This window comes from Marmota monax, unplaced genomic scaffold (assembly GCF_021218885.2).
Source record: "Marmota monax isolate L192 unplaced genomic scaffold, Marmota_monax_Labrador192_F-V1.1 WCK01_AAM20220418_F8-fsc00062, whole genome shotgun sequence".
NCBI classification, from domain to species: Eukaryota; Metazoa; Chordata; class Mammalia; order Rodentia; family Sciuridae; genus Marmota; species Marmota monax.
The window spans coordinates 6,627,609-6,648,304 of NW_026695221.1; the positions used below are offsets into that span (position 1 = coordinate 6,627,609).

The 20,696-nt window shown below is 35.9% G+C and overlaps 1 protein-coding gene and 1 non-coding gene across 11 annotated transcripts in view; both read left to right on the top strand.

Annotated features, from left to right (window-relative positions):
* Positions 1-20,696, top strand: part of Arhgap32 (Rho GTPase activating protein 32) — a 307,145-nt gene that overhangs the window by 230,280 nt on the left and 56,169 nt on the right. For all 10 annotated transcript variants that reach the window (XM_058575244.1, XM_046432648.2, XM_046432646.2 and 7 more), the window contains one exon: positions 10,906-10,987. In XM_058575244.1, coding sequence (XP_058431227.1) covers positions 10,906-10,987 — 82 coding nt within the window. The remainder of the gene's footprint in view (positions 1-10,905; positions 10,988-20,696) is intronic.
* Positions 12,527-12,600, top strand: Trnav-cac (transfer RNA valine (anticodon CAC)). The gene has a single exon. It is a non-coding gene; the product is annotated as a tRNA-Val (tRNA).

The window sequence follows — 20,696 nt, forward strand, 5'->3', positions numbered from 1 at the left end:
TGGGAGTTGGGAGACTTGTTGAGCATCTGCTATGCACAACCATTTGGCATTTTACATGCAGTGTGTTCTTCAATTTCAAGAAACTTCCAGATAGTTTTTAATCTCCTATTTTTATGGAGAGAAGGCAGTTTTTGAGAAGTTTAATAAACTGTCAGGATGTTAAATGAGTCTCTGTCCCATTGCCTGAAGAGCACTGAGCATGATTTCTACATTCACTCTTAAATTTATTAACTCTATTCACTTTAGTTTTCTGTGCTGTAGAAAAGAACATCTTTCCTTCCCAACCAGCGAGGATTGTGGTAAAGATTAACCAGCTGAGGGCTACAAAGCATACCTGTTTACTGGTAGAGACTGAGTGTTAGTTAAGGTTTTATGTAATGATTAATAAATTGTATCCTGGGGAAAAGCTCCTCCTCAGGCAACTCATGAAGTTCCCTACTCTTGATAGGTATTTAAAAATTCTGAAGATGTGTTCCTCCTGAGATATCCTTTAAGAGTGGAAGATAATCTTAATTATCCATGTATATGATAACTGTAATCTATAGCCCTTTTATGTCCTGATTTTCAATTTTAAAAATCATGAAATAATAACTTTTTCTGATGACTCTCATACTTTTAATTTTTTAACTAGTAAGATGGTTAATCAAAGAGAATCTCATATAACCTCAGCAGGAGAAGAGGTGTCAGTATAGCTGCCCTGATTAGTTTAAGTCAGCCCACTGGACCCCATAGTGCCTGCCTAGGTGGATTCCCTGAGGCCTTCTGTAGTAGTTCAGAGGACCTCAGCAGAGCTAAAAACCACAATTTATGTATAGTGGACCTTACCTTTATATAGTAGATATATTACACCAAAAGCTACTTTAAACTTTAATTTTTAAAAGCTAGTTCACAGTGTAAAAGTATTAGAAAAACATGTTCTTTAAAGGGGCATTTTTTATGTGAGCCCTTTCAAAAGGTCAATATTAAATTTCTCTAATGTAAATTATATCTTAATTCTTGGTATTTCATAAATTCTGAGGTAGGTGGGTCATATAAATTCAGAATGCAAACAGTAATGCTTATTTTATAAATATGTGTGTGAGATTTTATTTTTCCTGTTATTGGGCATGGCTGTTTTTAACATTCTTTCATTTGTCTGTTAGATACTGTTATAGTTTGCTAGGGCTGCTATAATAAAATACCACAGACTGGGTGGCTTAAATAACATAAATTTATTTTTGCACAGTTCTGAAAGTTAGAAGTTCAAAATCAAGATGTTGGCAGAGTTGATTTCTTCTGAGGCCTTTCTCCTTGGTTTGCAGAAGGCTGTCTTATTACTGTGTCCTCACATGGCATTTGCTCTGTTCATGTGGGTGTCTTTGAGTTCTTATCTCCTCTTCTTGTAAGGATAGTAATCCAATTAGATGAGGACCCACCCACTATGACCTCATTTAGTCCTCACTAAAAGCCTTATCTGTAAATACAGCTATAATTCTGAACTATGGAAGTTAAGAATTCAACGAAAGAATTTGGGATGAATACAATTTAGCTTATGATAGGTGCCATTCAACCTGGATAGAAAGGTGGGTTGAACCACTTTTAGGGCTGGGCTGAAGTTCCTTGGGCTTCATGGCCCAGCTGGACTCTCCTTGGAGGTTGTGGAAGGGTTCCTAGAAGAGTGTAGTCTTAAGTATGTGTCTTCTGGGGAGAGGCTCTTCAGGTGACCCAGTGAAACCTCTCTCAGGGGGCTCAGGCTGACTGGCATGGAAGAGCATACCTCAGTCATCCATTTGACTGACTTTGGTTATATGCCAATTCTGCAAACTGGGCTCTGACTGCAGACCACAGAGAAGGATGCACAGTGGTGCAGCCTATCTTTCCTCATGGTGCAGAGGCGATGAGGGGCTTACTTGACATGGGGGTGGCCAGGACAATGGTCTTCCTGGGGATCCAAATTTTTGGGTGCCAATTGGGAGAAATAATTAGGGAGCAATAGCATTGGCTGCTACTTCCCATGGTAGAGGCAGAGTCCACTGACCTGTTGTGTTCTGAGCACTGATGAGAAACTTTCTGAAATATCTGTATTTGCAGCTCTGCTCAGCCTCATAGGTTACAACCTGTTACTTGTACACTACTTTTTCTTTCAGCAAGGTCCCACACGTGTGTTGTCTCCTTTCTCACTTGCCATTCAGACCTGGCATGGTTCAGGTCTCCTTGCGGAAGCCTTTCCTTTATATTGCTATGAACTAGTGCTGTGCAATTGCTGTGTTGTGATTTTCTTTAGTATTTGAAAGTATTTATTAGAATTGTTTAAAATAATAAATAGACCCAATTTTTAGTATAGTTTAGTATATATTACAAAATAATTGAGCAGATAGTTCATGGAGTTTCATAGAGTTACTCCTCCTACAATTTTTCTATATTTACATCTTACTTAACAATGCAATGAATAGAATTGGCAAATGCTGACCTTTTTCTCATGTCAGTTGTTGGCTGTGTTTACCTGAAGTACGTGGTAAGCAGTGTTTCTAGAAAAGTGGTCTGAGGAACACCCAGACCGGAATCATAAATAATAAAAATGCAACCATTAGTCCTACCCACAGTTACTAGAACAGTTTTGGCTTCGCTTTTTGTTATAATTAATGAACCAGTATCAATATACTGTTATTAACTATAGACCATCATTTACGTTAGTCTTCATTCTTGATGTTGCATATTCTGTGCATTTTGACAATTGCCCAATGACATATATCCATCATTTTATTTTCATACAGAATTGTTTATTCATCCTTCAGTTATTCTTCCATGTTTCACCTGTTCATCTCATCTTCTCTCTGAAATCTGGTAAACACTGATCTTTTACTATTTCCATAGTTTCGCCTTTCTTAGAATGTCATATGGTTGTCATATGGTCTTTTCAGATTAGCTTCTTTCACTTAGTAATTTGTGTTTAAGATTTCTTTCATGTCTTTCCATGGTTCTGTAGCTCCCTTTTTTTAATCACTAATATTCGGTGTTAAGGATGCACCATGATTTATTATCTAATCACTTATGGAAGGAATCTTGATTGTTTCCATGTTTTTAGCAATTATGAATAAAGCTGCTGTAAACATTCATGTGTAAGTTTTTATGTGAACATAAGTTTTCAAGTCCTTTGGGTAGATACCAAGGAGTATGATTGCTTATCATGTAGTAAGAATATGTGCCGTTTCATAAGAAACCACCAAACTGTGTTCCAAAATAGCTGTACCATTCCACATTCCCACTAGCAATTAATAAGAGTTTTTGCTACCTAGCACACTCTCACTGGCATTTGATAACTGTCAAGTTTTTGAGCGGGGATGGGTTTAGCCATGTTAAAAGTGTTTAATGTAGTTTCATTGTTGCTTTAAATTACAAATAAAGTTAGTCCACGAAATAGCATTTACTGAATATGCTTAAGGGTACATCTCTGCTATCTTCATTATTTTGTTACCAATAAATTATAATATTCTTTGCCACTAATTCTCAAATTGTAGTGTGCATGAAAATCAACAGGGGAACATAGAAAGAGTAAATGTCAACCTGGGTCTGGAGCACAGTGATAAAGTGTTTGCCTTGCATGCCTGAGGCTCTGGGTTCCATCCCTAGTAACAAACATACAGACACACACACACACACACACACACATATGAGAGACACACACACATATGAGAGAGAGAGAGAAATATTAAATCTCAGGACCTAAACCCTAAAATTTCTGTTTAGGTAGTTTTGGGGTAGGATGTGAGACCTTCTCTGTATTTTTATCTATATGTGCTCTAGGTAAACTGCTAGTTGACTGGTGGTTGGTAAAGATCAGCATTTTGCTAAGTTCTGTTTAGTGTACCTCTTCCAGACCATAATTTAGCTTTGGGAACAGAAGGATAAGTTCATCCCTGTGTTTAAATTATACCCTAACTTTCTTTCTTTTCTTAAGCTTCTGGGAGTAGGAAGTGTGAAATTATATTAACTACAGTAATTTGAAATTCTGAAATCTGTATAATTGCCTCTTAAGGAGTATATTGACTCTTTTATCTTTGATTTTTGAGATGTTTCATTATATGATAAACTGAAGGGAGGAAAACCCTCTTCACTTTATTTTCTTTGATTTGAAAGCCACAGGCATTACTCTCAGACTTGCGTTCCTATATGTAGACTGTAGTTGGAAATGTGAGGTAAGGCCTCTGAGAGCCATTTTTCTTAGGTTAAAGGCATAATACAAATATAATGTTAATGTTTTTGAACATTATTTATTTCTCTGGTGCAGTTTTATGAGTTTTATTTGGGAACCACTCGCATCAGAATGACCTGAGAAATGTGTTAAAACTGGATATTTTTCATCAGAATCTTAGGGGCAGGGGCACAGTCTAAATTTTAACAAGTTCATTGGATTATTCTCACGTATGGAATGTGGGAATCACTGACCCAGCCTCCTGTTTTTTATCCTTTGCAGATAGAATGAGCAGCCAACAGTACAGCAGTTGTTTTGTTGTCCCTCCTCACAGAAAGTCCTCCTTAAAACACATTTGTCAGGAAATTAATCTAGTGGCTAAAATCCCACTTGGAGATTAACAGAACAGATGAAGGTCATATTTTGTGGATTCTCCACAGATGATCAAAATCAAGTATTTTACTTTTCATAGTTAACTCAGAATGTTGTGGGGGTTTTTTGTTTTTATTCTTTTCATAAATATCAGAGAAGTAATTCTTGGACAGTAAAAATTTCCTTACCACAGGAGTTGAATATGGTTAAAAGTCTTCTTTATTCAAAAGGTAAGATAGCTGGGACTCTTTAAACCGTAATATCCAGGAATACAAAGCTGTACCTTTTCATTACTTAAAATCAAGTAAAGCAAAATATTTCCTCTCCAGTTAAGTAGTGGGACATCATATTATGTAGTAAATTTTCATAATGTTACATGAATTGAAGAAAAAAGGGAATGTATGACACTAAAAATAAAACTGATTACAAACACTTCTTGAGTGTTTCTTACATGTGCTATTCTATGTGCTTTTCAAATTAACCTTTTATCCTTCATATCTTCATGAAGAAGGTGCTGTTATCTCATTTTATGAATGGAGGAAATTGTAGCATGGAGGGGTCAAACAGCTAGCTCATTATTACCCTTCTCTTTAGTGCAGAGTTTACATGGAAACAGGCATTCTGGTCCAAAACCAGATCACAGTAGTAATTTAATCAACTATTTTGAAACTCTGCCTTGTATGACTCATAGATTTCTATAGTAGAAAAGATGATAGTGGTCTATCTGGTTGTAATCTGTCATTTTACAATGTTAGAAATCTAGAAACAAAGAAATTTAGATAAATTGTTTTGTTTCACCAAAACAGTAACTAGACAGTATAGCCAGGATCAAAACACAGGGTGAATTCCAGTTTTGTGATTTTTCCTCCTGTAAATCATAGAAATGTGTACATTTTCATTATTGTTCCTGATGTTTTAATTTTTCTTTTAGTGCCATTAGCAGATAAATTTCCTAATGGATAGCTTTTTGTTAACTTGATAGCATCAGGATATATTACACTTAAACACTGAGTTTCATAAAAGCAATTGACAGGATCGCTAGAGATAGTAGCTTTTAATCTCATCACATAATGTAATCCCTCTTTATGATACTTTCTGAAATCCCTTCTTGTGATTCTGAAATAAAATCTACAAATAATATAATTACCTAGATGCATATACAGTTTTGTAAAAGTCTATGTAAAGTTTCACATGTAATGTAAAGGATAAGTAAAAGGAAAGTAATTTTTGTCCTTAAAGTATGTGATAAATATTTAGATATAAGTATTTGAGACAGCTACTTGAAAACCATATTAATGTTGTCAAGGCAGACTGACAACATTAACATCAATCAGACAGTAAAATAAACCCATTTATAACAGCATAAAATATGAAATATTAAGGATATATCTGGAAAAAATATCTGAATTTTAAAAATATTTCCAGAACCTTTCTGGGAGAAATTAAAGAAGGCCCAAACAAATGGAGAGATATATTGTGTTTATGGGTTGGAAGTCTATATTGTTAAGATGTCATTTCTTCCCAAACTGATACCAGTCAGAGTCCTAGCAGACTCTTGGGTAGAAATTGACAAGCAGATTAAATAATTCATATGGAAATGCAAAGGACCTAGATAGAATAAAGGAGCCAAAACAAATTTGAAGAACAAAAGTTGGAGAGCTACAGTATTGAAGATTTACTGTAAAACTACAGCCTATGTAAAGTGTAGGATCAGTGGAAATAGAGATAAGTAGATTAATGAAACAGAATGGAGTCTAGACATAGACCCATACATACATAGACAACTGATTTTCAACAGAAGTATAAAATCAATTCAGTGAAGAAAGATGGTCTGTTTTTGTCTTCAAAATAAACTTTATTTCTTGCAGAGTCTGCAAAAACAACCTAAAAATTGATCATATGCCCCTATGTAAAGCACAAAAAAGAAAACAATTGTGGTTTGGGATGAGGCAAAGATTTCTTAACTCCAACATCAAAAAATCAATTCTCTAAGAATATATGGGAAGTGGGAAAAAATAGTTGGCATTTCTAGATAATAGATTGAATTTGCGTTAGTTTGAATCTCCTCAGCAATGTGATTTTTCTCCAGAAACACATGACATTCAAGTTATGGATGTATACTGGTGTAATTTGGGGAGTTGGTTGGGATTGCTATGGCAGAAGATTAATATTGCAAGGAAACTAAGGGAATTGATTTAGAAGCTCAAATGATCAACCCCAGTGTTCTTACTGGATAACAACAATAACAATAAGAATATCAACAAATAAGATCCAAAGGGACATAGTACCCTGGGAGGAAATAAATACAGGAAGGAAGGGAATGGGGCATCTAAATTTTAACTTCAGTTGTCATGGAATATAAACACTAGAAACCTGGGAGTTTTAACTCCCTGAGGCCAAATAGTTTCAATTGATGGTATGTCTCTGGGAATAATACAAGTACTTGACTAAGCTTTATAAAAATATTTTGCTCTGTTAATGGCCTTAAAATTTCACTAGTCATAATGAAATAAAAAAATTAGAGTAGAAATTTTTCTAAAAGTCAGTGATAAGCTCATTGTTTTTTATCTTGAAATTTAGTTTCAGGTTTTGATTGGTTGAATCAGAGGGACTATTGTTAGAATTAGGCACTATTGTTGAGCAAGGATTCCTTTCCCTTCCTACTGTCATCAAAGCTCTTGGCTTAAATTTTATTCCAATAGTTTTCTGTCTAACATTCCCTCTAAGTTGCACCAAAATATTTTTCAGTACACATATTGTTGAAGCCAAACTTGATTTTTTCCCCCTTTGAGTATCTTCAAGGTACTCAGGAGGTTCCCCTTACATCATTCATTATTCTCCTAGAGCCAGAGGGTGAGCTGTAGACTTGCTTGACTGCTGGAAAGCAATTCTAGGATCTCTCAGTGTTGCACAGGCACAGGACCAAATGGATAGCTATAAATTAATGATGAGCATGAGCCCATTGTAAAATCTTTGTGAATTTTGTAGGATAGCTGTTAAACCCAATCATTATTAAGAATAAAAGTATGAATATTTTCAATCAATGAATTATATTAGAATCAAATCTGTTATCTGTACTCTTGAGGTTCATTCCATCTAATGGATTTATATGGTACAATACTATATAACAGAGTGCTGTTCTGCATCTCTTCTCCATTCTGTGCTCGGTTGTGTCCCGTTGGTAGTTTAAAACCTGCTCTGGTAGGAGTATTTGCACCGTGAACACTGGCCAAACCTGTAAATCAAGACCTTTTCCCCCAGGGAGAGCCAGCTGTTAAACTCTACAGGGATATAATAGTCTCTCTGGCTTCTTCTCATTTTATCTCAAAGACCTGAAGAAAAAACTTAAATGAAGGCCCTAGTTCCTTCCGGTAAGCCCCTCTCTTATAAGAATGTAGCCTTATCACTACATTCTTCTTTTCCATTTGTTAGTATGTTTTTGTTATGTACTTCTCTACCATCATGGGCCCCAGGTGATGGCTTTTTCTCTCCCTTGCTAGCTCTTCCTAGAGTTGAATCTCATTTTGACCCCTGATTATGGACCAAATTCTTCTCTCCCTTTCTAGCACTGCTGCAGGAAGAATAAGATATGAAACAGGATGACATAGTTAATAGATAATATTGCCAGAGTTTCAGTCACTTTTACCATTGGACACTTTGAGTTTATCGGGATTTTGTATATTTGGCAAAATATTAGGTTAAATATTCAGCATAAAAGTGTAAGTATTCATTAACTGCATTTTTAGGGTTAGCCATTCTTCTATATGATATCTTCAACAGAACACAGTTTTATTTTTCTTGATGAAAATTTTATAAAAGGGAATCTGTTTGCCTTCACAAGTTTTTTTAAAAAATATTTTGTGTTCTTTTTTTAATGTATCTTTGTTTATTTATTTTTATGTAGTGTTTTAAGTAAATGACCCCTTGACTGTTAGCAATGCTCTTGGTTTCAAGACATAGAAAAGTGAAGAGAAAAGGTAGCTATTGCTACTGATGTCAGTAGTTTAATGATGATAAGCAAAAATCCTAGAGATCATCTTGGCCTTTCATTGTGATCAAATGATGACTGCTGCAGACCCAGTCATGCCACCTGCATTTACAGCAAAAAGAGACAAGATAGGAGTCTAGAGTTGTGCCTATGTGTGTCTCGAATTCATCTGAATGCAAAGAGTTTGGGAAACTGGATATTTGCTTTAACTAATATTTAATAATATTACATTTTATAAGAAAGGGAGACAAGAGAGCAGGGATTGGGGTTAGGTATTGGATGTGCCTGCAGTGAAATTCCATGAAGTATACAATAGCATCTTTCCTACATATCTAAACATAATGCATTGAGACAATTTAAAAGATGAGAATATAACTAATGTGTATGATATAATTCTTTGAAGAAATTCATTAAACTTTTTTCAGTCTTTGTGAGGGCCTGATGGAAAACTAGTTTTTACTTACTGAAAGGTATTTGAATTTAGAAACTGGTCTCTGTGCTTTCACATAAACTTTTGAGGTATATGTAAGAGTTACTCCTGATGTGACAAATTAGGAAATGAAGCAGTGTCCTCCAGATCATAGAATCTAAAAAACATGCGTAAGGCAAGTTTGCACCTAACCTTTTGTCTATGGAAATTTCAGTTTTGCATAAATTAAAATGAATTAGAATTTTATGGAAAGAATGACATTTTGACAGTGAGGAAACTTAAGGACACACACATGTGTTATGTGTCACTTACCTGTGTATTATGTTTCATACCAATTTGATGGAGCAGCTAGAACTCTCTAGATCTTGAGTAATATACTGGCATAATAACAGATAACATTTGATGAGCGCTTACTGCATGCACTCATCAAATGCATTTTACCTATGCTAATCACTTAATTATCATAAAACCCATATGAGATAAGTATTATCATTATCACGTATAAACAGAAAAGCAATCACAGAGTGTCTAAACTACACATCCAGCCTACTAAGTGGTAGATTTAGGATTGAGCCCACATCCTTTACCCTGAGACAATGCTGTTAACCAGTGCACCTCAGACCTTCTCACAGAACTCATACAAGAGAAAATGAGAAGGATTTTTCATTTTCTTACCTAGTTCCAACCAATCTTGGAAGCATTCTCCGTTTATTGAAATAGAAATTTAAATAGAATGTGTTACAGAATTTTATCAATAAAACAAATACTGAAAGCATAATTTTGGAAGGCAGTGCATATAGGGGCTTTAAGAATCCCAAATACAAATCTTGCAAGCAAAACTGATAATCGTTTAATAACCCCCTTTCAGCTCATGATAACTGGTTATGTCCTCATAATTTTAAGAAGTACCATAGAATATTGATCTAGAAATTGAAATAAGAATGCTGCAAATGAGTGTGTGAAAATAATCCCACACAGATGGAAATTATACAGCTCAGAACTTTGTGATGAGTCACGCTCTTGGAAGACTGTTCTATTCTTCCCAGAGTCTATCAACAGAGGGAGATACAACATGATGTAGTTTTCATTTTTCAGCTTTAACATCTGCTGCATGGCAGCCCATTTATATCCCTATCTAAGGAAACATCTATAAATATTGGTAAAGATTTCCTTTTTACTTTTTTTTTCCAGACTGTTTATCTCTGTATTTATTCTATTAGCCTCACAGTATCTCTGGATGATCTGAAACTCAGAATTTTGTTAGTATAGCTTATTAGGATCCTACCAAAAGCCAATAGGCAATTCTGTCATAAGGTCAATGTGGTGTGTTCTTGGAAGCGAAAGTATCTGGCTGCTGAAATTCTTCTCTCTCACTTTCTGTCTTATCCATGTACTTCTGGCTCTTTACCAGCAGTGAATACCATGATTTAAATGAGTGTTTCAGAAATCCATTTTTTAAAAAATTATGTTCTTTTATTTCATGAAACATGTATGAAAGTGAAGAGAAAATTCACAAATAATTGGTTTAGTGTTAAATTTTTAAAAACTTATAAAGAAAGTAATAAACCCAATGAGTTGGCAACAGAAGTGTCAGCACAACCAGATTTGAGATTTCAGCAAAGTGAATTATTAAACAGTAAAAAAATTTATCTGCTGCCTGTGTAGCATTTTAATTATAATAGAAGAAGTTTCGGGAATTAAAAGCTAACACTAAAAAAGCAGACTTAGATATTTGGATAGAGAACCCTGCATAAGTCTGTGTACTCATAGCAACAGATTGTTTTATTATTTGTTTGTGTAATTGGCATCATCTGCTATTCAGAATCTTGGAATAATAGAATCATTTGGGAGGGACTGTGGAGTACATTACTGGAACTGAGTTGGCAGTGTTCACATACTGGTTTGTTTGCTAGTTTGGAATCTGTATTTGTTGCTTTTCTTTAGGTGGGACTCTTCCCTGGACATTGTGTTGAGTTAATTAACCAGAAAGTTCCCCCGTCGGTGACCAATTCAGTGCCAAAACCAGGTGAGTACACATTTTCATTAGTTTGGTATGACCAGCTGCTCACAGGTATAGATGTTCGCTTCTAGTCAAGTACATGGCTTGTTTGGCTGTTCTTTGCATTTATTTATATAATATGTATTCTTAATTTTACATGATTTTAATTTTAAACACTGCCTAATTTCTGTTGCTCATTTTACAAAGTTGTTTATGTATATTCTAATGTTTAGACAATTTTAAAGAATGTGTGTTCCACTAAGCTTTATCATTACTTGCTTTTATGGTTACTATAGGAGGAATATACTATATACTATAGGAGGAATGCAGCTTATTAATGAATAAAGTGATTTTAAAAATAAGTTTAAAGATCTAACATGGGCATCACGGGCTTGATGTGATCAATTGGAAGATAACAGTTGAAGGGCATGTATATTTTATCAGTGCCTGTGAACATAAACACTGTTTGAAGCAGCATTTTTTATTACTTATATAATTTATAGTGCTATATAACTATGTGGAATAAATTTAAAATAAACAAAGCAGTGTTTCAGGGGATTAAAAAAAGCAGCAAGAAAATTGGGATTTTTGTATGTGTTGAGATGATTTAATCTGGGCAAAATTCTGTAGAGTATCTTGTCTGGAAGTGTTCGATCCAATGTAAATTTTTAAAAAGAAAATAAAAATAGACTCAAAGATTTTAGACCAAAGAAGTAATTGAGTTTATTTTTCCTAGTTATATTACATTTCTTCTGTCCTTTCTGGTGAAAGGAGAAGATTTCTAAGCCTCAGAATTTAATTGAACTGCTTAAAGTATCTTCAGAGTTTTGTACAGGCCTGTATGTAAGGGGAATTACAGGGGAAAAGTTCATTCTTTCCTTATTTTGTATTTTCTCATTTCTGCTTACAAATCATAAATTTGTCAGTCTTTGTAAAGTATTTAAGTAAAGGTGAAGGGAAGTAACTCCTTTCAAAGCTTATTTCTTCATTGAAGATTAGGGAGTCATTGTTCCAATTTCTCTTATAGGAATTTATAGGCATATTAACTTTATTGCTTACTAAAGAAAACACTTCAAAATAGTGTTCTCTGCACTTTTACTTGACCCAGGATTCTCATTTGTTTTCAAGGCAATTTTATTTTGCTTTGGTATATTTATTAAAAAGACTGTGCATATTGCTCAGTAAACATTTGTTAGTAATTGTGATGAGTGTGAGTTTCTTTTTTTAAAATATGGCACTAATCACTTAAAAAAATAACAATTTTGGGAAATATAATTCACATACCATGCAATTCACTCTTTTAAAGAGTATAATTCAGTGTTTTTTGGTATATTTACATAATTGTACAACTATTATTACAGTTAATTTTAGAACATCTTATTACTCCAAGAAGAAATCCTGTATCCATTAGAGACACTTCTTTCCCATTCCTTTCTTCCCTCACAGCCCAAGAAACCACTAATTTACTTTCAGTCTTTATAGCTTTCCCTCTTTTGGATTTTTTTAAAGGTAGAATATACAAAATATGGTTTTCTGTGTCTGGCTCAAAAGACCACTTAGCGGGGCTGGGGATATAGCTCAGTTGGTAGAGTACTTGCCTCACATGCATGAGGCCCTGGGTTCAATCCCCAGTACCAAAAAAATTATTGAGTTGTGTTTTTTGTCTGGTCCAGGTACAAGTCAGTTATCAGTTAATAGTGATTTATAAGTATGTTCTCCCATTTTTGGGATCATCTTTCACTTTATTTTTTTAAGTTATTTATTTATTTTAATTAGGTATATATGACAGCAGAATGCATTTTGATTCATTGTAAACAATTGCAGCACAACTTTTCATTTCTCTGGTTGTATACGATGTAGGTCGCACCATATGTGCAGCCATACATGTACCTAGGGTAATAATGTCCATCTCATTCCACCATCTTTCCTACCCCATACCCCCTTCTCTCCCTCCCCTTTGCTCAAAGTTCTTCTATCTCCCCCCCCCATTATGGATCACCACCCACTTATCAGAACATTCAGCCTTTGGTTTTGGGGGGATTGGGTTACTTCGCTTACCATGATATTCTTCAACTCCATTCATTTACCTGCAGATGCCATAATTTTATTCTCTTTTAATGCTGAGTAATAGTTTATTGTGTATATATACCACAGTTTCTTTATCCATTCTTCTGTTGAAGGGCATCTAGGTTGGTTCCACAGTTTAGCTATTGTGAATTGAACTGCTGTAAACATTGATGTGGGTGCTTTACTATAATATGCTGATTTTAAGTCCTTTAGGTTAGACCAAGGAGTAGGATAGCTGGATCAGATGGTGGTTCCATTGCAAGTTTTCTAAGGAATCTCCATACGGCTTTCCAGAGAGGTTCCACAAATTTGCAATCCCACCAGCAATGTATGAGTGTGCCTTTCCCCCCACACCGTCATTTATTGTTGTTTGTATTCTTGATAACTGCCATTCTGACTAGAGTGAGATGAAATCTTAAGAGAAGTTTTGATTTGCATTTCACCTTTCAATTTCTTGATGGTATCTATTGAAGCATAAAAGTTTGAAGCATAAAAGCATAAAGTCCAGTTTAATTTTTCTTTTTTTAAATATTTTGTATATTTTTTTAAAGTTTTTGAATAACCTAGTGCCATGAAGATTAACTTTCATAGTTTCTTCTGAGAGGTTTATGGTTTTAGATTTTCAATGTTAAGTCTGTGATCTATTTTTTGGAATTAATTGTCATATATGGTGTGAGGCAGAGATGCAACGTCATGTGGATTGTTCCAACACTGCTTATTGATTGTTCATTCCCCATTGAATTGTCTTTCCACCCTTGTAGAAAATCAGTTGACCTTAAGTACATGACTTTATTTCTGGACTTTCAGTTCTGTTCCATTGATCTGTATGTCTTATGCCAAGAACTACCCTATATTGATTGCTGTGGCTTTGCAGTAAGTTTTGCAATTAAGAAATGTTAAGTTCTGGAGCTGGGGTTGTGGCTTAGCGGTAGAGCGCTCACCTTGCACGTGCGGGACCCTGGGTTCGATCCTCAGCACCACATACAAAAATAAACAAGTGAAATAAAGGTGTTATGTCCAACTACAAATAAAAAAAAAAAAGAAGTGTTAAGTTCTAATTGATTCTTCTTTACAAGGGTTGATTTTTTTTTTTTGGATCCCTTGCAGTTGTATATGAATTTTAGAATCAGCTTTTCAAATTCTGCAAAGATAACTGGAATTCTGATAGGAATTTTATTGAATCTGTAGATCAATTTGTGAAGTTTTATCATTTTAATATTTAGTCTTCCAATCCCTGAACATAGACTGTTTTTCTTTTTATTTAGAGAGTGTTAATATCTTTCAGTGTTTTATAGTTTTCAGAGTTATTAGATATAGTATATCTTTTATTGAATTTATTTTTAAATATTTTTGATGCTCTTGTAAATGGAATTGTTTTTAATTTTATTTACTTATTGTTCTTTGCAGATGCAGAGAAATGCAGTTTTTTTAATCCTGAAACCTTGCTGAACTGCTTATTAGTTCTATTCATTATTTAGTGGATTCCTTGGGATTTTCTTTATACAGAATCATGTCATCTATGAATAGCAATCTTTTTACTTCTTTCATTCCATTCTGAATGTCTTGTATGTATGTATGTATGTATGTATTTATTTATTTATTTCCTCCTGGTTTCCCTTGCGAGAATCTCTAATACAATGTTGAACAGAAGCCTCAGGTGCCAGCAATCTTAGTGTGTGCCTGATCTTAGAGGAAAGTATCTAGTCCCTCACCATTGAGTAAGGTGTTTATGGATACTCTCTTTTTTCAGACTGAGAAGTTACCTTCTATTTCTAGTTTGTTGAGTGTTGTTTTAAGAACAGTGTTGGATTTTTTTCAAAAGCAATCTTCTTATTGAAATCATCCTAGGTTTTTTATGGTTACTTTTTGATGCTACTAAAATTTGACATCAAATTTTTTTTGTGATTTCTTGTGCATTGTTTTAATCCATCTTCCCATTGGTATAAGTTCATTAGTCATTACATATCATCTTTGACATCTTTTACTCAGAAATGTCCTATAAACTGAGTTTTTAAAACATAGAGTAAATTTTAATGACAATATTAAACTATTAGGAGCTGGGGTTTTGGCTCAGTTGTAGAGTGCTTGCCTAGCATCTGCAAGGCACTGAGTTCAATTCTCAGCACTACATATAAATAAATTAAATAAAGGTCCATTGACAATTTTTAAAATATTGAAAAAAAATTTACTGTTACCAAATACTTTTTCTTATTTTGAATGGGGAATTGAGACATATAATAATAACCTCCAGAAGCTTTACACTGGGAGATAAGTCTCCCAATGTTATTGATAATATTAGAAAGTTATTGATAATATTAGAAAGTAGGTTTGAATTTGAAGACCTACAAGTCATCATTAATTCTAAGTTAGCAATTAGTAAAAACAAGTACTCCTTCAAAAGCTAATGTTTTATTTTTTTTTGTGAACAGTATTGTAGAGTTGGCATAGGGAAATGTGCATTCTTAATCATTTTGAAAAGCATGATGTAAATTCAATCAGCCTTGGGCTTGTTTCACACTTTAAAACTGTCTTTGCCTACAGTATAAACAACTTGAATGTCCTATTTATTTTTAACATTGCCATCTGTCACTGCTAGATGCCAAATCTAGAAGATGCAGCTATAGTTTGAGACTGAAAACTTAAAGCTCCCCATACTATTACACAACAAGGGTTATAGAAAAAATTTTCCTTTTAAAGCTGTTCTTTATGTTCTCAATATGTTCAATTATTTGTGTTCATAAATAAAATTTGAGTCACCATGTCCTGACCAAGATAGCAAGTATCCGTGGTGCCTTAAGAATAAAGGTGAGAGAAAGAGAAGAGGAAAGAAAAGCAGAGGAAAGGTAGCAGCTCATCATAAGAAATTGTCATTTTACTCAGTTACCTTAGGGCATGGTAGGAGAATGTAAGGTTGAGGTTATGGTAGAAGAATGTGAAGTTGAGGAAGATGAAAGGGGAAGGAATAACACACGTTTTTCTTGTGTTTATGTTGCTTGGAGTTTATTGAGTACCCATTTATTGATATCTTTCTTCAGGTTTTGGATGTCCTCAGCTATGATCTCTTCAAATATTAATGTTTTTTTTTTTTTTTTTTGGTGGCGGCAGAGAGGGGCAGTACCAGAGATTGAACTCAGAGGCACTCAACCCCTGGGCCACATCCCCAGCCCTTTTTTGTATTTTATTTAGCAATGGGGTTTCACTGAGTTGCTTAGTACCTTGCTTTTGCTGAGGCTGGCTTTGAACTTGCAATTCTCCTGCCCCAGCCTTCCAAACCACTGGAATTACAGGCGTGCACTACCATACCTGACTCAAATATTTCTCTTTGTCCAGTTGTTGTTCTCTTCTCTGTTACATATCAATTATTTTCTTTAATATTATCTCACAGATCTTGGACTCTGTTCTACTTTTTTTTTTTTCACTATTTTCTCCCTATCTTTTCTTCTTCTCAGTTAATATAGTTTCTGTTGAAATTTCTTCAAGTTCAGTGATTCTTTCCTCTGCTGTGTATAATCTTCTGTTAAGCCCATGTAATGAATTCCTCAATTCTCATATCATAATTTTCATTGCTGGGATCAACATTTGTTCTTTTAAAATAATTTCCACGCTGGAATTCTATATCTTTCCACATCATCTAAGACATGAGACGGGTGGGGAATGTAAAGGGGAGGGAGAAGAAAAGGAGAAAATTAAAGCTTACTTTTGAGACAGAACTTCTGGAAATGGAAGACTAAGAATTTAGATAAATCTTTTCTCTGAGAACAGATAGAAATATTTGACAGAAATAGAAAAATAAGTCTTTGAAGCACTGGAACGTTAATAAACAATTGCTGAGCTAAGGTGAAGCAGAAGAAAAATCCTGGGGGTGGGATGACTCCCAGCATTTGGGGAAATTATTCCCCTGTAGTCTACTGATGGAGGAGAGGAAGTCACAGTGCTAGGGAAAGGGAAATTGGGGTTCAGAGCCCAGTGGGACAGAGTTAACTGATAAATGCCCTGAACATTGCACTGGGATTTTTGTGGAAATTGACCACTGAGTCTAAACTGATTTTTAAGTACATATGGAAATGAAGACTCAAGAATACTCAAGAACAAAAGGTTGGAAACTTTATTGTAATATATATTAAGACTTATTGTAAAACTTCACTAAGACACTGATATAAATGCCAGAAATGGACATCTATTGATCAGTGAGACAGAACATTGTCAAGGAACAATCTTGTATATATGTAGACACCTGATTTATGGTAAAGATGGCATTGCAGGGCAGCATTATTTCCATAAAGGGTCCTGAGTCACTAGACAACTGAGCATAAATGAAAGAGAAGCCTGACTATAACTCCATATGCAAAAATCCTTTCCAGGAGAATTACAAATCTTCATCTGAAAGGTAAACAATGAAATGTTTGAAAGATGATGCAGTAGAACTGGGTGAAGTGGCATGCCACTATGATCCCAGCAACTTGGGAAGTTGAGGCAGGAGGATCACAAGTTCCAGGCCAACCTTGGCAATTTAGTGAAACCCTGTTTCAAAATAAAAAGAGCTTGGATGTAACTCAGTGCTAAAATGCCCCAGGCTTCAATCTCCAGTATCTCAATGACAAGAAAAAGAAATCTTTCTAGTATTTGTTTTTAATTTATTTGTTTGTGGTGCTAGGGATCAAATCCAGGGCCTTGCATATGCTAGTTAAGCACTGTATCCCTGGGCTGCATCCCCACTATAGTGTTCCTTTAAAGAGAAAAAAACAAAACAAAAACAACAAAATTCTTCTTAGTATTCTTTTAAGAAATCAGTGTTCCAATACCTTACTTTCTTTGTCATTTTATTTGCAATTTTTATAATTATGATTTTTTCCCTTTATTTTTATTTGCTTACTTCTGGGTTGTTTCTCTTTTGTGTTTCAGTTTCCATCCGTTTGCTGCCTTCTACCCATATTGTTTGCATGTCACTTCAGTGTGAAATGCGCACATTTACATATCCAGTTAAAGAGGTCCAAGTTTTTATGTCTTCTATGTGGATTGTTATACTGAATATTCTTCCCATTGCACATATGCGAACTTGTGTTCTGGAGGCTGATATCTGTATGAATCAGATACTGGAATCAGTACCCTAGGAGATCTTAGGAGTACAAGAATGTCAGTCACTGAACCAAGTGCCTAACGTAAATATCCCAGGTGCAATGAACTCAAAACTCAGAATTCTTTACGTGAAAACCTTATATGTTGCCGCAGTCCGGCTGCAGCAAAATAACCGGGGGTGGGGGGGTGGGGGGGTGGTGACGAGCAACTTGTGTACATTGATACAGCAGGAGTGGGAGCCATTTATTGTAGGACAGGAGGGGTATATATACATTCCACACAGCTTATCTTAATTAACATAAACTAGATACAGCAGTCAACCCATAAGGAATCTCCACACTTAATGGCTCGCTGGCATTACTTCACAAACCACTCCCTCTGGCAAAATGCCAGGCACCATCTTGACTTGTTTACAGACCCTAACATTTCCCCCTTTTGTTTAATTTAAATAACGACCATAGTGGTTTTTACACAAACACCATAAATAATCTGCTACAAACAGAAAGGGAGGATACAAAATGCCACAATACCAAGCCAATTGATGGCTCCATGCAAGAAGCCTTGGAAAAATTATACCACCAATGACACTGTTTGCAAAGATACCGAGTTACAATTTGTTGTAGATTACAGTTTGTTGTCTCAGTCCAGGTAAAGCAGTGTCTCAATAGATTAACTCACAGTCCAGGTAAATCACAGTCCAGGTAAATTCACAGTCCAGGTAAGTTCCGCAGGCAGCTAGCTTAAATCACAGTCCAGGTAAATTCTGCAGGCAGCTAGCTTAAGTTCACAGTCCAGGTAAGTTCTGCAGGCAGCTAGCTTGATCAGAAGTCTCGTCCGGTTCTCAGCAACACTGGAAATTCTTCCACCCTCATCTTCACCGGCACTGGATGAAGGAAGGAACTCCGGCAATGCTGGCTAAAGAAAATCCTGTAGTATTCTACTAAGAAAACATCCTTCTGAACAATTTAGTACATTATTTCAAGGTTTTTTACATTTGAAATAAGCCTTAATAGTGCTCCTTACTCATTAGCTTCCAGGTGTAGGAGAACCATTGTAGTTACTGGCCTTGGAAATGATCAAACTTCAGGGAGGCGGGCCGTCTTCTGCCTGCAGCGTCTGGGCAGCCCCAGATGGCCCCGGGGAGAGTCCGGGGAGTGTTCTGGACTCAAACTGCCACCGGGCACAGGGAGCAAGAGTCCGCGAGAAGGTGCCTCCAGGTCAGGTTTGGATTTGGGCTCTCAAAGTGGTGTTCTGCTCCCCGGGCGGGGGATGGGGAAGAGCCAGCTGCCGCCGCTTGGAAAGTCTTTGCTGCACCATGATGGGCTCGCGCACGTGGCAGCCGCTGTGCTGATTCACGCACCCTCTGGTAAGGAAAAGTATTCAGTAATAGCCTTTTGCTGCAACTTTTTTCCTGATAATCCTTCCTCCTCTGAACTTTCTTCTTTCTGACTAGAGTTCCTGGGCTTCCATCAACACATGCCCTAACTATTCTTGGCTCCACTGGGGTGCCTCTTTCCTTAGAAATTTACTTAACACCCCTTCCTTATTTTCGTCACAAAGACAATACAACATTTCAAGACAAAACAAGACACAAACATACTGTATCAATCTTCTCCATTTTCTTGAAATGGCCATTTTTCCTCTCGCCCTATCTGCCTAGGGATGAGCAGATTTGCTCCCGTCACTTACCCCTGAGTGTCCCGGGGCTCCCCGGACGGGCCACCATCTGCCGCAGTCCGGCTGCAGCAAAATAACCGGGGGGTGATGAACAACTTGTGTACATTGATACAGCAGGAGTGGGAGCTGTTTATTGTAGATAGGATGGGTTAAATTGAGGATAAAAAGAATTGCTTAATGAACCCACTTTATTTACAAATTTGTCTTCATTGATCATCTTTTCTGTTGTCTCCTTAATTAAAAAAAACTTTCAATCTTTCCTCACTAGGTACAAAGCATAACTTCTAGTAGTACTTCTAGCCATCCTTCCTTTTCATTTTCAGTTGTAATCAGTCTCCCTACATACTCAGCTGGAATCTACTTGTTTCCTGAAAACATGTCACTTGGTTTCAGAGTTTTCCCTTTGCTCCTGATGTTTGTGCAGCCTGAAATGCCCTCCCCCTGCCTTTTTGTTTTCTTGTACTAGGGATTGAACCTAGGGCCTCATGCATGCTAGGCAAGCATTCTACCAGTGAGCCATATCCCCAGCCCTTTTCTGTTTTATTTTGAGACATGATCTCGCTAAGTTTCCCAGGGTAGCCTCAAACTTGCAATCTTCCTGCCTCAGCCTCTGGAGTATCTGGGATTACTGGAATGTGCCCACTTCTTCCAATGCCACAGCTTGAATTCTGCTGTGTTATTTCAGGACTTAGGCCATGATCCACTTCTTCTACAAGAGTTTCACTGACTCCTCTCTCTCTAATCCTCATCAAATCCAATAGCAGTTTTTTTACTTGTTCACTGAAATGTGCTCTCTCCTCACAAGTGGCAAATATAGCTCATTCTTTATTTCTCCACAGGAGGTATATTCAGTGAATTCACAATTACTGCCTGTTGAATCAATCCATCCTAGTATTTACTATTACAGTTTTAGAAT